Source organism: Strongylocentrotus purpuratus, unplaced genomic scaffold (assembly GCF_000002235.5).
Source record: "Strongylocentrotus purpuratus isolate Spur 01 unplaced genomic scaffold, Spur_5.0 spur5_contig_867, whole genome shotgun sequence".
In the NCBI taxonomy this organism is placed as follows: domain Eukaryota; kingdom Metazoa; phylum Echinodermata; class Echinoidea; order Camarodonta; family Strongylocentrotidae; genus Strongylocentrotus; species Strongylocentrotus purpuratus.
The window spans coordinates 446,459-462,673 of record NW_022145576.1 but is presented as its reverse complement, the minus strand read 5'-3'; the positions used below and the strand labels follow the sequence as shown (position 1 = coordinate 462,673).

At 36.7% G+C, this 16,215-nt stretch overlaps 2 protein-coding genes across 2 annotated transcripts; both read right to left on the bottom strand.

The window, feature by feature from the left end:
- Positions 1 to 457: 457 nt before the first annotated feature.
- LOC115920137 (uronyl 2-sulfotransferase-like) lies at positions 458 to 10,744 on the bottom strand. Its single transcript, XM_030975069.1, has 6 exons — positions 10,686 to 10,744; positions 7,655 to 7,737; positions 5,122 to 5,272; positions 2,793 to 2,893; positions 1,817 to 1,974; positions 458 to 920 (listed from the first exon to the last, which is right to left on the bottom strand). The coding sequence occupies exons 1-6, from the start codon at positions 10,713 to 10,715 to the stop codon at positions 751 to 753; spliced, it is 693 nt and encodes a 230-aa protein (XP_030830929.1). The 5' UTR covers positions 10,716 to 10,744; the 3' UTR covers positions 458 to 750.
- LOC115920008 lies at positions 10,727 to 15,687 on the bottom strand. The gene is made up of 4 exons (XM_030974830.1): positions 14,772 to 15,687; positions 12,171 to 12,460; positions 10,796 to 10,829; positions 10,727 to 10,761 (listed from the first exon to the last, which is right to left on the bottom strand). Exons 1-4 carry the CDS (start codon positions 14,917 to 14,919, stop codon positions 10,727 to 10,729), a joined length of 507 nt encoding a protein of 168 aa, XP_030830690.1. The 5' UTR covers positions 14,920 to 15,687.
- Between the last annotated feature and the right edge of the window lie 528 nt (positions 15,688 to 16,215).

The following is a 16,215-nucleotide window of genomic DNA, read 5'->3' as shown; positions in this document are numbered from 1 at the left end:
TTTTCTTCTTCTCCTCTTCCCTTCCCACTCCCTGCACTCTTTATATACCTCCTTTTATAAAAAAAATCTTTGCATAATTTTACCTAATATTATAGATAAATAGATATAAATATTGAAATATAAAACGAGTTTCCAAGAAAATTTTGATTTCTTATCAAAATCTATTTTATTGAATCGATACCTTTCAAATATTTCAACATATATATTAAATTTTGATGTTTTTCACAAAACAATGAATGAAAGTGATATGATATGATTTTTTTCAAGGGAATTTTTACAGGGTTTGATGCAATCAAACCCAGTCCCCCAGTCCCCTCCGGGATCGCCGCCCCTGCCGGTACAATTCAGTATCCCCACCATGAAAAGTATCGCTGATACTAAATTCATAAAGAAAGGTATCGTTTCAGACATGTCGTGTTCCAGACACTGCCTAAAATTTAAGAAAACATTTTAAAAAAAATAACGAGTAATTTCATGTAAATCAAGTAAATAGATATAAACAACTTCTATCAACGGACATGATGATTTACAGCATCTATATGGCGCCATATGTCGGATAAAAACCCTTCATAGGCTAGGCTCATCCGATTAGGAAAGTTTTGAGGTATACGAGATGGCTAAAATTGCGAGTTTTTATTTTTGAGTAAAGTGGGGGCTATCAAAAGAAATTAAAACAGTTTGATAAACGACGACCATTATTTGAATTTCTATCTGATCAAGTTAATTTTATTCAATTTCCGACCCTAGCTATCATGAACCAGAACAATTTCCAATACCAAGCTTTTTTGCGACTTTATGCAGGCGTTTCTTGACATAATCGTAGAATGCGTAGTCATACTTCATCCGTTGTTTTAAAATGGAGTATGTTTTCGGAGAAGGCAGTTTCTTGTAGTTTGTTTTCGATTTCTCCATCGAATGTTCTGTAAATGAAGAGACAGAGAGAGGAAAGAGAGAGAGAGAGAGAGAGAGAGAGAGAGAGAGAGAGAGAGAGAGATAATGTGTTTCCTTGTTACCAAGCTTTAAAATATATAAATATTTCTGATGTTACAATGTATTGTGTGGAGGTCATATCTTAAGCTATCTTTTTTTCTGGGTTATAGCTTACCCCTAAAGGGATAGTTGAGTTTTGTTGCATAGGGCGCTACTCAAAATATTTTTTGTGAGATAAAGAAAAACTGAGTGTCAAATTTTAAAGAACATAATATTTTATGTTCGATCAAAATCGGTTCAGAGACGGCTAAAATATAACGATTTATAATACTTGTGTACCACCACAAATATTAGATATTTTGAAAAATTTGAAAAAACCGTTGAAAAAAAACGAAATAACGCCCTTTACGCCGTATTTCAGCAAATGCCGATGTTGGCTTTTCTGTTGGCATTTTCGTGTTGTTTATATTACGCACAACCAGCTTGCCCATGTATTGTTATATTTAATTTAAAAATTAATTAACGGTCACCGTATTTTTTTTTTTTAAGTGGAGCTGAATTGGTATGATCGTATTGGCTAAATTTCACTCATTTTGGGGTCTAAAATTACCTTCATAGCATTTTTAGGTTCTAAAAGGGCAATGGAAATGTCATAGATAAGAATTAGGGCAATAACCATGCACTTTGAAGGCTTTTGCGGTCTGAAAACAGAACTCAACTATCTCTTTAAATAAGGGAATAAAACGGGCATGACATGTGCAATATTCTGATTTCCATGGATTATTTATCAATCAGTGAGTTCTCGGCCTTTGCTATTGCTTGTATTTTCCAGAGCATTTTATCACTTTAGCTTCCTTCCATTTCAACATTCAAGGAAATAACTTACCTTTGTTCTCTTCGTAGATTTTCGCTGCTCCTCCAAATGTTTCTGGCAATAGCTTTTCAAAGACGGCCATAGAGAGATCATACTCTTCCATCACTCCGATCACTAAAAACTTGTCTACGTTGCGTTTGGCTTCTTCCAAAGCAAAGGAGGGATACTCACTGTAAACACAAGGAATATATTGCATTCATTAGTGATGACCGTTGCGCACATGACGTCACTTCACTGGCGCAAGAAAGCGTCAGCGAATGGCGCAAGAATGCGTCAGCGAATGGAGTGGTCTTTGACGCAGTATGTGAGAGTCAGATCGTACAAAAGATGATTGCATAATGAACTTTGCAAACTTTTAATGAATTACTGGCGGATGGGTTAATGACATTCACGTAGTCGATTAGCGCAGGTAATAGCGCAAATGGCGTTAGTCAATCTAGCTTTTGATATACAGGCAAGCTGTAAAACAAATATCTAACCTATTAGTGGCAAAGCATGGGCCCAGCCATATAGGGTCACTGGCATCTTGGAGGCAACGGTCCTATTACTAATATGTGAATAACATGTGAACGAACAATCCCATCGATTAGATATAGCGCATGGGAGAGGGCCCCATCATCTTTATCACATTGTGGTCAGGTTCCTTTCCAATTTCCCCTTTCTTTGTCTCTTTCTCGTACCTCTTATTTTAACCACTGGTCGATGGGGGGGGGGGGGAATCGGGGGATTGCCCACCATGCTCATTTCGCTACGCTACTGTTGAATCTTGAATATTAAACGGGGTCACCCCAGAGTTCTGTAGGTCACCCCAGTAGATCTACAGCCCACGAGACCAAGAAATCAAGGGGATACGGCAGATATACAGAAAAGAAGAAAATCTATGGGACGGACAAAACGGAGAAATGCACAGGGGAATATAAAAAGAGGCCGGTCTCGTGTGCGGTATAGCCAAATTAAGCTCAGTATATTATTGCTGTAGTTTATGTACCTGCATCTTGGATCATAACCACAGAATGATGTGACATACATGTTACGCAACAAGCTTGACGTGCAGTCTCCTCGGTCTTTCTCTATACAGTCATCTAATGTCTGTAAAGATAATGAAGATATGAAAAAAAAGAGAAATGTATATGAATTGTAGGTGGGTATTTTTAGGGTTACACCATGTCACTCTTGTTTAGGAATACAAACCTCTAAAAAGGTTGGTGAGTTGGTGAGTTGTTTGGTTCTCGACGTTTCGTAGGCAATAAATGGCCTCCACTGGGGCGATGTGCTATACTATGCATTCTCCTGCAAACAATCAGAGCATACTGTTCGAAACTTCGAGAAGAAAACAACTTTCAGCGGAGCACACCAGCTCTTTGTACGACTCTTATTCCTCTTCAAGAATCACATTATAGTAACCCTGAAAACTGTACGTACAATCAGGGACAGGGGCGGCGATTTCTTTTCATGACCTCATGACCGGGGCCCGGGGGGGGGGGGGCGTAATGCGAGGAACAAGGGAGGAGGGACGTAATGAGCAAACGCGTTTTTTTTTTTTTTTTTTTTTTTTGGGGGGGGGGGGGGGGGGGAAGGGAGAAGAACAAAGATTCGCATCAACACCGCTCTTACATGTTACATGCAGGCCCCGCGGAACGTTTTTCAAAGTGGGAGTGGGGGGGGGGCTAAAGTATTTGCGATCAAATTAGAAATAAACCACGTTTGAATGTTATTGGGGTGGGAACTGCCCCAAGCCCGAGTGAGTGAGCATCGTGAATAGATCGAAGGGGTGAAGGTGACGAAAGTGACTACCCCTCACAGGTTTTGAAGTTTTTTGTCTTACAAAATTATATTCCTTAGCAAAACTATAGTATGAAAACAAACAATTTACTTTTTCACACTTTTCTACAATATTTACTTGTACATTTTGAAGGATATTATGCGAGGGAGCATAGCTTCCGAGCCAGAAGATTTTTGCATTTTATTCGTCTAAACGCTGCACTCTTGGGCCCTCCAAAGCCTAATAGTGTGTTGCAGTCTTTAGTCAGTATTTGCTGTACATTATTTGTTTGCATTTTTTCAAATTTGTCGGGGGGGGGACGATCCCCCCCCCCCCTACAAAAATCGAGGGGGGACGTCTCCCCCAGTCCCCTCCGGGATCGCCGCCCCTGCCGGTACAATTCAGTATCCCCACCATGAAAAGTATCGCTGATACTAAATTCATAAAGAAAGGTATCGTTTCAGACACTGTTCAACCGACAATAACATACCGATTGTCTGGAATGTAGTTATTCTTCCTCATAGCCTATAGTGATATGCTGAAATTGTATTTCGCGGTATACTCATGCAAAATAAAGGTTCTACCAAACTGCTAGTCGTGAATTGCATCATACAGGTCTTCATGATGTAAGTATAGATAATTGATGCAAATATATTCACCCTTCCAATAGAAAATAATTATGATTGATAAGCTATTGGCCCTTCAGGGCGAAAAGAGTGTTTGTGTTTGTTTATGTGTCGCTACTGAGTATATTCATGGCTTGAGTATGAGTAGCGGCCTCTTGACTCGTGTCGTTTGAAACCTATTTACATTTGCTGCACTCGACCGAAGTGTAAGTGGGTTTCGACTTTCGACTAAAATAAACTATGGCCCGATTTCGATTGCAGGACCTGAAGCTGGGGTAATACTACTAATACTAAAACTACTACTACTACTACTACTACTACTACTACTACTACCACTACTACTACTACTACTACTACTACTACTACCACTACTACTACTACTACTACTACTACTACTACTACTACTACTACTACTACTACTACTACCACCACCACCACTACTACTACTACTACTACTACTACTACCACCACCACCACTACTACTACTACTACTACTACTACTACCACCACTACTACTACTACTACTACTACTACTACTATTACTACCACTACCACCACTACTACTACTACTACTTCTAATAATATTACTACCACTACCACTACTACTACTACTACTACTACTACTTCTACTACTACTACCAATGATCATAATAATAATCAAAATAATAATAACAATAGTAGTGATAAAAATAATAATGACAATAATTATTATGATGAACACAATAATAATAACAATAACAATGAAACATGTGGAAATGATGTAACAATGTTTGTTTTTACCGATATATCTCAACATGCACTTTATTCAAATGTACTGCTTTGTTCTTGCTCAACAATGATTGAATACATTTTTCTTTGGAAGAAAAAAAATGATAATAATGATAATAAAAATAATAATATTTACAATAATAATAAGGAAAAGTAATTACCTCGTTAGGCAGAGCCATTCCTGGACTTAGTCTTTTTAAGACGAATTCTTTGCTCATATCTTGATCACCGTTTCGCATGAAGTAAAAATGAGACTCGAATCGGTCGACGGGATCACGGAGCATGCTCACCAGGATGGGTCTCTTGGGTGAACTGAAGTAGAGATAGAAAGGAAATATAATTAAAGCATCCAATGACCTGACCTGGGGATGTTTCACAAAGATCCCGAATCGAACTTAAAGAGAAGGTTGAGTTCTGGGAAGAGGTGAAAAATAATTTGTGAACTTTATCATTCTTATTATGCAAGTGTGGAAGAACATCAGATAAGACATGTTCCCTGAAAAGCATGGCTCTTCAAACGCCTTCATATTCTAAATATGTCATGTAAATCGTAAAACTCGGGGGGTAGGTTTTTTACGCCACGTGTTCGTGTAGTCCCACATACATCTTTCTGTGTACAGTGTTTGTAACTTTACCAAGACTTGGCCAAATTTCTTATCATTTTGATGATTCCAGAACCTTGCAATACACACAAATTCTTATATGCTAGATGATCAACCTTTTCTGGTCGATTCCACACCGTTTCTTTCACAATGCAATCGCATGACCAGAACTCAACTTCATCTTTAACTCTTAGTTGGACTTAAACGTTATAGATAGACATTTGTAGCTTTAAAATAAAATAAATTTTTAAAAAAAGCAAAATTTCAAGTATTTTAGACTTTTCATAAATTCCACATCAAGAACATGAAATCTCGTTGATAATAGAAAATATGAATCATTTGAATCAACATTTAAAGCCTTTTTAAATAACTTTTAAAGATTTTCAAAGATGCTAACGGCTTTCCATAATTGTTAAGTCCAACTTAGAGATAAGTTCAATTTAGGATCTTTGTGAACCAGGGAAACAATAATCTCGCAAACATAGCGATTTTATGCTCTCATATATAAGACCAAACAAAAATTGCGACAAACTCCAACTTAAAACTATATAGTAGCGAAATTCAAATAGCGAGTTAGATCGCTATAGTTGGCGCTCTCCTACTAGTAGTGGCAAAATTCAAATAGCGAGTTAGATCGCTACGGCTGCTGCGCTCTTTTATATAAGAGCGAAATTCAAATAGCGAATTTTATCGCTACAGTTCGCTACTATATAGTTATTAGTAAGAGTTTGTCGCAACAAATTTCTGCTCTTATATATATATATAAGAGCACAAAATCACTATGTTTGCGAGAGAGTACACTGTAAAAAAGAATTTGTTCATTGGTAATTTTTACGTATTTTTTCCATGTAGAATTTACTTGAAAACATTAGTTTTGCCACTTACGCACTAAATTTAAGTCTTGCTAACTCAAACTTTCAATTTAGTAGAACATACGTGAAATATTTAAGTAAAATCAAATACATAAGAACTTTAAGTAATTTCAGCTTGTATTAATTTAGTATTTTTAACTCAAAATCACTAATTATACGTATTACTCAAACAATTTGTTGATTATTCTTATCTTTTTAAAGTAAGGACCGATGCAGTGCGTAATAGAAATATTTACATAATTTAAGAATATTCATTAGGACCAAATTAAACTCTGTTTTAAATAAAACAATTCTTTTTTGTGGTTGAATGAAAATTTAAGGACTTTAAAACATTTACTAATTCATTTAACATGGCTAAGCAAAGACAAGACAATTTTTAATTGTTACCCAGTTCAAAACAAATCAAAACTTGATATTTCAGGAAATTGTCAACCAATTTTTCTTTTAAGATGGTACGATCAAGTATATAAAATTTGGAGCCTTTCTATATGTGTCGAATTGAAGCGTATGTAATAGTTTGTGATGGTGGTAGATATATATATATATATATATATATATACGGTTAAATCTTAAATAGAAGTAGTGTTAGTGATTAGTGATTAATCTTAAATAGAAGTATTGAATGATTAGTGGATGTTACTTGTTAGATTAGATGGGTACCAAATCGTGCATTATGTAAACCTATCATAGCTTTTTTTAATTATCTAAAATGATTACAATACTTAAACTATTTACGTTAATGTAACTCGATTTAACTGAGTAAAAATGTATTCAGCAAAATAAGTAAATTCTACTTAAGATGCCGTAGGTAATATTTACTTAATAAAAATAAGGCAATTCTTTTCCTCAATTTTATTGAGTTATTTCGAATATTATTTTATTACAGTGTAAAGTCCCGAAGACAAGCCTTTTTTGATATAGTGTGGGCGGGTCTGTTTTGTTGCCTTCAGAATAAAATAACCTTCCATCAACTGCAAAGCGTCTAAGAGTGAACTTATTGGCCTTTCTTTCATAAGAAAGCATTCTTAAAATCTCAATCGAATTCGTTATTCTAAAATATCATACTAAATATGGAACAGTGCCTCGTCTCGGGGTAAATAACGAAGAAAGGGCCAGCACTTTGATCTGAAAACCTGTCCCGCGAAATTTCGCCTGTGATAATGTCTGTACGAGATATAGATCTGAACTGTTTTTTCAGAGTTATACGGAGTATTACTCACCCATACATGTCAATGTAGCGGTAGTGACCGTGTATTATAGCACCCTTCTCGGCTTTCTGTAATGTTGTGTCCATAAGATTCCTCTGCAAGTGAACAATAATCAACACAACATTCAAAACCCAACCCAAATCATTAAGTCAAATTACCCAGGCATTACTTGTCAACATCTTTGTTTCTGATATACCCAAAGGGGGATGCATGCAGTATTCCTATATGCAGACGACATCACACTGGGATTTAAAAAATACTCCTTCGAAGCAATCGAGACATCACTGGAGAAGGACAGTAGCATGCTAGCTGAGTTCTTCAACATATGGCATCTCAAAATGAGCATACCTAAGACTGGATCTTCCGTCTTCCATCTTGCAAACTGATGCGCCAACCGAGAGTTGAATATCTCACTAAACTGGGTCTAGGCTGAATTTCGACCCCGCACTCGATATACCTATAGGTGTCACTCTTGATCGGAGCTTCACCTTCCACGAGCATGCCAAAGCCACAGCCCAAAAGACCAAAGCCAAAGTGTCTCTCCTACTCTCCTAAAGAAGCTTGCTGGAACCGGATGGGGAGCTGATTTCACCACCCTTCGCACCTCAAGAAGCCCCCTCCACCTTACCCACCAGGGGGGTGTTTCACAAAGATCCTAAGTTGAACTTATCTCTAAGTTGGACTTAACAATTATGGAAAGCCATTAGCATCCTTGAAAATATTTTTTAGAAGTTATTTATAAAGGCATAAAATGTTGATTCAAATCATTCATATTTTCTATTATCTTAGGAGATTTCATGTGCTTGATATGGAATGTATGAAAAGTCTAAAATACTTGAATTTTGCTTTTGGATGTATTTCATTATAAGGCTACAAATGGCTCTCCATAATATTTAAGTCCAACTTGGAGTTAAGTTCGACTTAGGATCTCCGTGAAACACCCCCTGGATAGCAAAACGCTGTTCAGACATATGGAATTCGTCTACTAACAACTTGAAGGAGTTCATCCCAGAGCCCTGTGCAAAACCAACAAGCCTGGGTCAACTTCAACCGTATCAAAACTGGAGATGGCCGTAAACAAAATTTCCTGCATAAAATTGGAGCTGATCCATCGCCAACCTGTGCCTGTGGAGGAATCCAAACTATGGATCGCGTCATCGATCCTAGTCCTATCTACAAATTCCCTCACAGTGCTGCTGGACTTCGAGAGCTCGCTGATGAGACAATCAGTTGGCTAAATAAGGATATTCCTATTAAGACGATGCACTCTTTGATATTCTTCGTACGAACGAAGTCAAATGTATGGAACCCACTTCCAGCTTTTGTCATTATTGTGAAGACAACTTTATCTTTTGCAAGAAACTTCAAAAGTTCCCTTTATTTGGCTAAAGAACATGGACAGTGTTGCCTCAACTAGTATTTTGAAATATTGCTTAAAGCTAATCTTGAGCTCTGGTAAGGAAATCGTATGTCAAGAAAACATGGTTATAATTCATTTTAGATTGTTTATCCTGCAGTAGATTGATTGTTTGAACGAGTAAATTAAAACAAAAACTTGCTGGAAATTAACTTTAAAAAAACACTCTCATTTGCACATGGTGACCTGTGTTACGCACATGGTGTCGGGCGTACTTGACTTGATCTCTTTATCTTTCTATGCTAATAACTCAACCCCTATACATTTTCTACCAGAATCGTTTTGCACATGTCATTTATTTTGAACATTCAGGGTTTACAAGCTTTGTTGGATTCTGTGAGAATTTATTATCTATCATTACCAGAACTCAAGCTTATCTTTAAGTAGCCCAAACAAGTAATGCAACGTGGCAGAGGTTCGTTACTGCAAGGAAAATACGCTTTGCAAGGGTATTCATTTACAATAAGGGAGTTTACAGATAGCACATGGTACAAATGACCCCAAATATCCACAGATCTTTTACACATGGAGAAGTTCCCCTTTGAGCATCTTAGAATAATACTGCCAAAGTCCTAGATGTGCTTCATGAATACCTTTTGTTTGCCCTCTTGAAAAGAATACTTCCACCTGCGTATCTTGGAATGTACCGTTGGTGCATAAATAAATAATGTTACATAACTTTCATGAGCGCATATCCAGTATTCATCTCTGTGGGTTTTACCTTTTTGGTACAAATTACCTTTATCTGCTCATGCTCAGACTGCAACCGTAAACTGGCTTATAACTCTGCGTCTTACTATTTTCAATGATATGCATCAACAAATAACAATAGAAACTTGTTCAAAATAACTGTTCTTCTTCTTCAGAAGGAATGATTAGGTCTCACGATTTGCAAGAGTGAGTGAATACAAACACATGCAGGAGTGTTTCTGAAAGGTGTATTCTTTTACACGTTCTTTTACACGTTCTTTTACACGTTCTTTTACACGGAAAAAATGGGTCTTACGATTTTTGTAGCGTGGGTTGTTCACAGCAAATCCTAAAATATTCGTTATAGTGAATTATATTACAATAAACATTAGATTTTACGACTTCAAAGGTAGGTTATCTATTCTATAAGATTACATATCAAGAAAGAACACAATTTATGGGTGTTCACAAAATACATAATATGTTTAACTATAAAAAAGCATGGGTTATACAATTTTAAGGATGGGTTATTTATAACACATTTACATTTAATAAATTCAATGCAAGGGTTTTCATAAAAATATTTATTACAAGGAAAACTGTGCGGTCTTACGATTTTTAAGGGTGGGTTATTCGTAGTATTACATATCAATAAATAACATTACAAAGGCATTCATAACACGATATTTATACATGTTTAACACTGAAAACTTGATGGCTCTTTAAGGATGGGTATTTCATAACATTGCATAAAATTATCAATAACTAACAGTACCAAGGTGTTTATGACAAAATCTCTAACAATCTATAACAAGAATATGTTGGGTCTTGCGAATTTTCAGCGTTTGCTTTTCATTATTATACCAAATGATACAAAACAATACAAGGGTCTTCAAAACAAAATACACTCTATGACAAGAAGAACTTTGGACTTACGATTTTCAGTGCTGGGTGATCATCCAGCATGTACTCAAAATTCACTTGCTTTCCAAAATGGTGGATCTGTCGTAACCTCACGGATGTCCATATAAACGTTCTGCTTGCACACTTTGGCATGCGCACGAACATGACAGTCCTATTCTGAAATAAAAGCAAAAATGACCCAACATTAGAGTCAATGATAATAATATGTGTATGTTTTGTTTTGTAAAGCATTATGTTATCACAATATCCTGATCTGAATGACCAATCTCATTTTAATCTGATAACAAATGTTTGGACACCGTCATGTCTATCTTTGCGGATCGAAATACGTTTGGGAACAGGAATGACCCAACAAATATTATTCGGTCTTTGTAAAATCAAATTTGTTTCATAGGTATTATTAAGGATTGGTTAACATTTTGTTATTTTAAAAAAAATCAATGATATGTTTCACAAATTAAACACATGCGTCTTCCTGTTTAAACAAAAATAATGTTGCCAATTTGTCAACCTTTTTTCAAATTAGCGGGTGCAAATGTGATATCGATTGGAAACGAGTTGGGCGTTTCGGTTGTTTGTTGAGTTTACCACCCGCCCCCCCCCCCCCCCCCCCCCCCCCACTCCGAGAACGGACGGACCCCATGCGTGTTGCCAAAATGTCCTTTTCGTAACAAAAGAAAAAGGTCGACCCGTATTGACTTTACACACCGGACTTTTGCTGAAAGGGGGGGGGGGGCTGAAAAAGGCTCGTATACAAAAGAAAAAGGTCGAGCCGTATTGACTTTACACACCGGACTTTTGCTGAAAAGGGGGGTCGGTTGGAACACGCATATGCGTACCCTAAATAACACTTAGTGGGGGGGGGGGCCGGGGTTTACCATCAACACAAATTGTTTTAAAAATCTTATCAATACCTTATTTCAACTGATTTATAATGTCTTTTTATGGTTTGAACCCATTTGATAATTAGTTCTTGTACCTTTTAAATAATATTTTAATGCCGTTTTGCGTTTTTTTTTTTTTTTTTTGTCTATCGTTTGTTTCATATACATATACACATTTCTCTCTTTTTTGTAATGGAGTTTGTCATTGATAGCCCTGTGGCCTTAATTTACAAATCCCAAGATATTTGAATTTGGTTGTGTTTGATTATACTTGTTTGTTTTTTTCTCTTTCACTGTATATTTTATTGCCATTGTGATTGTTCTTCTTATTCAAATATAAAAATACAATGAATTGAAATGAATTGAATTGAATTAAAAAAGCCAATTTCAGTCTAATAGTATGACCAAATCCAGAGTAAAAGGTACAAACATGTATAAGACATGTGCATGCCTGAGAGAGTACCGTTAGTATTACTTGCGAGAGCTACCGGTACTTATCCACCTTTGTAAGCAGTACGTACATGCATTACAAATATAGAACTTGAAAGCTAAACATTTTCTGGTTTTGCTATATTGTCACTGAGAAAATGATTGTGGTTAGCCATAACCTTACCTTGCCATACACTGGCTTGCCATTGACAGATTGCTTGCTTTCAACAGTATCTCTCTCATCATCAAAACAGTCATATATCAGGCCATCGTTGACGCGATCATTGTCGTCTTCGATCACCGTCTCGTTGGAGATGGCTGGTTGTACATTCAGGTTTATCCGTGGTCGATCTGGTACTGGTACTGGTAATTGTTGTATTGGATATGGCTTTCGTTGTGTAAGTTGTAAGACTTGTTCTGATGTATTGAATACCTTGTCCACGAACGATATACGTACATGTTCTGCACTTGTGACTATAAAGATGAAATGATAAACATATACTTCATTTATCTACTGAAAATTATACTTACATATGTAATGAGTATGATATATAAGCAATCGAAATTGACACAAAATAATTTTTAAATGCATAGTAATTCAAAAAGGCGTAAATCCAACCTGTATAAAACAATAAGGGAGTTTACAGATAGCACATTGTACAAATGACCCCAAATATCCACAGATTTTGTACGGATGGAGAAATTCCACTTTGAGCATCTTAGAATAAAAACTGCCAAAGTCCTAGATGTGCTTCATGAATACCTTTTGTTTGCCCTCTTGAAAAGAATACTTCCACCTGCGTATCATAGAATGTTGGTGCATAAAATGAATAATGTTACATAACTTTCATGAGCGCATATCCAGTATTCATCTCTGTGGGTTTTACCATTTTGGTACAAATGACCTTTATCTGCCCATGCGCAGATTGTATCTATGAACTGGCTTATACATTGTAAATATAAGGAGATGTGAATTGGTCTAGCGGTACATTCACTTGGTCAGCTCTCTGTCTTCGCCTACAAACTGGCTCAGACGACCCCTGTTCGAAACTTAATCACGTCTTTCGGATGGTGACGTCAAAGATCGCTCCCCAGATGTAAATCATCATCTCATTGAAACACGTCTGTAAAAACCCGATTTTTCTTCGTGATCTTTTTTCGATTCCATTCAACATGAATATTGTCTTGAATATGTGAATTATAAAAAACATGATTATACGAGAACGGATATATGTAAATGAAATTTCATCACAGATATGCTTTAGTCAATTAATACATAACAAAATATCATTTGATATTGATAATAATAAAATTCAATAATACGAACAATATGCAAACATTATATTGTACAAAGACTAATTGCACATATACATAGGAACAGGAGAGAATACTAAATAATATTGAAAGAAAGGGGAATGAAAGGGAGAGTAAAGGGACAACTGGTGATTAGAAAAGCAATTGATTTAGTTAGATTATTACACATATTCGTAAAAGTAAGTGTCAGATTACACAGAGCGTTATACACATTGGCCCGAATTCACAAAGCAAGGTTTGAGCTCAGACCAAGGTTTGAGCTCAAACCTCCTTTTGTTTCGCCAAACCTCCTTTTGTTCTTTACAAACCAGGTTTGTAAAAAACGCGTAAAACGCGTCATATGACGTACGAAAACCAAGGTTTGTCGACAAACCTCCTTTGTGAATTCGGGCCTACGTGGATCCAAAGTGACTGATTTTATGAGAGTATTATGCACAAAGGCATAATAAGCTCGTATATTTGTCAGTATATTATCTATCATTGTGCGGGTCTGCGGAAGTATGTTTGGCGTAGGTTTATAAATATTTCAATGATGTAGTCGAATAAAATAGGATTTAGTTTCTATTCAGCTCAAATGCTTTAGCAAACCACTTTTAAATTCAAGTGCAGTTATTGTACTAACTCTCTTTTAAATCAATTTACAAGCCATAATCAAATACATTTGTACACCCAAAACAAATATATTTGGTACGTGGTATTTATTTTTTTAAATTCCATATGGCAGCACACGGGCTGAATAGCATGGCAGTTACAAAGTAAAATTATAAAAACAAAATTCCTTATAAATCTATACGTTCTATACATATATCATAGTCACACAGCAATATGAAGGAGGGAAACAGAGAAAGAGGAAGAGAGAGAGAAAGAGAGAGAGAGAAAGAGAGAGAGAGAAAGAGAGAGAGGGAGAAAGAGAGAGAGAGAGAGAGAGAGAGAGAGAGAGCAAGAGAAGGGGGAAGTGGAGACAGAAAGGAGAGATAAAGAAACAACGATATACAGAAGTGCGACAGTCTACAGGGAGAAGAGATGATATATTACGTAATAAGTGAGTGTATTGATCAAGTAAATAATCCCCTGTTGTGTCACTTGATTTTAATTTACGGTATAACAGAAATGGTTGTCGTAAGCGGCGGTAAACGGAAGGGAAAATATAGGGGAAATGAGGGAAGGGGACAGAATGAAGCGTACAATGTATGTAAGCTTGTATGTTGTTTCATGTTATTACACAACCTCCTCCCTCCACAAATCGCAGTTACCATGGAAGAATCCTGGATCGATGAACAGGCTTAGACCTACAACATCGTGTATTAAAGTAAAGTAAGTAAGTAAAGCTTGCATAATCATCCTCAGGTTCGTAGCAGCCTAAAGTAAATGTCATTATAATGTGTGTTGCATAGTTAGTTAAAATAGTCACGATTTGTAGAATTTATGTAAAAAAGATTGTAATTAATTTTTTTTATAATCCTTTTCTTACCTTGGCCGTCTCTTTCACCGTCGGCTTCGTTCCGAGTTTCCTGCTCATTCCAATAATTGAGTGCCATTGGTCCAATTGCAATGTACACAGCTGAACAGAAAGCTAGCAGCAAAATGAGGACTCGAAATTTACGCATTCCCGCCGCCATGACTACCAAGCGCCACAAGAACTTTCACTTTGATATCATGAAGAATATGTCCACTATTTCTACGGCTCGTGGTATGAGTCTAATGTATTCTTCTTCTTCTTCTTCCAGTATACTACAGACCGCCGTTGGCGTATTATCGTACCTTGTGCTTGTCAAGTGCCGAGTGTACAGTGCAAGTAAAAAGGCTCTACATGAATTCTATTTGCAGCTAAAAACAGTCTGAAGCTCAACGGAGCTTAATGTGTTGCACTTTCTGCTTGAAAAGTTCCAAAGAGGTGCAATCGACGACAGCAGATGTTAAGGAGTTCCACAGTCGGATATTAACTGGGTAGAATGTGGTTTGGAATAGCAGAGTTCGTTATATAATATCCTCTGTACAGAATATATATATATATATATTTCAAGTCGCACCACTAAGACCTGGAAGACCTGGTCAGACCGAGTGTTATGCTAAATGGGGCATTCGCTATAGGTATATCCCTCACAAAGCCAAAGACATGATCACAAAGGTCTTAGGAGTCTTAGGAGAAATGGGTGTGGTATTTGAACAGTTGTAAGTATGTGTGTTTAATACAGTCATTGCTTTCTTTGTTTCTTTCTCACTCTCTTTCACTGAGTCTATATACTTTCTCTCTGTCGCTCCCCTGATCTCTCTTTTCTTCCTCCCTCACCCTCTACCCTCTTAGTTTTTAAATATATGGTCTATATAATTATCTCTTTGTGTGTCTCTACGTGTCTGTCTTGGTCTGACCCCGTCTGACACCCTAACTCATCTCTCTCTCTCTCTCTCTCTCTATCTCTCTCTCTCCCTCTCTCTCTCTCTCTCTCTCACACACACTCACCACACACGCGCACACATTTTCTCTCTTCTTCTCTCTCTCTCTCTCTCTCTCTCTTTCCTATCTCCCTTTCTATCCCCATGTCACATCTAACCCCTCTTCTTTTCTCATTCATCATTCATCTTTTTCTTGTCTTTTTTTCTTTCATTTACCTATCAATTTTCTTTTCAATAATATCTGTTCTACATTATTACTTGGCGAATCAATCTTTAAATTCATTGAACAATTTTTATGTCTATAGATTCAATGTGTACTTGTGGTGCTGTTGTCCTAGTAGGAGACCAGCCTGTAGGTCCCGTGACCAATCTCAGGGAACAAAGGTTTGAAAGTGTTTTTGTGTTCCCTGATGAATACCGAACAATTTTGACTTGGGCTGCCCCCTTGAAAATCCCGGGCATTTTCGTGAGGGGTCAACAAAGGTCACACAGGAATAAAAATTCAAATAGTTCCAATCGTG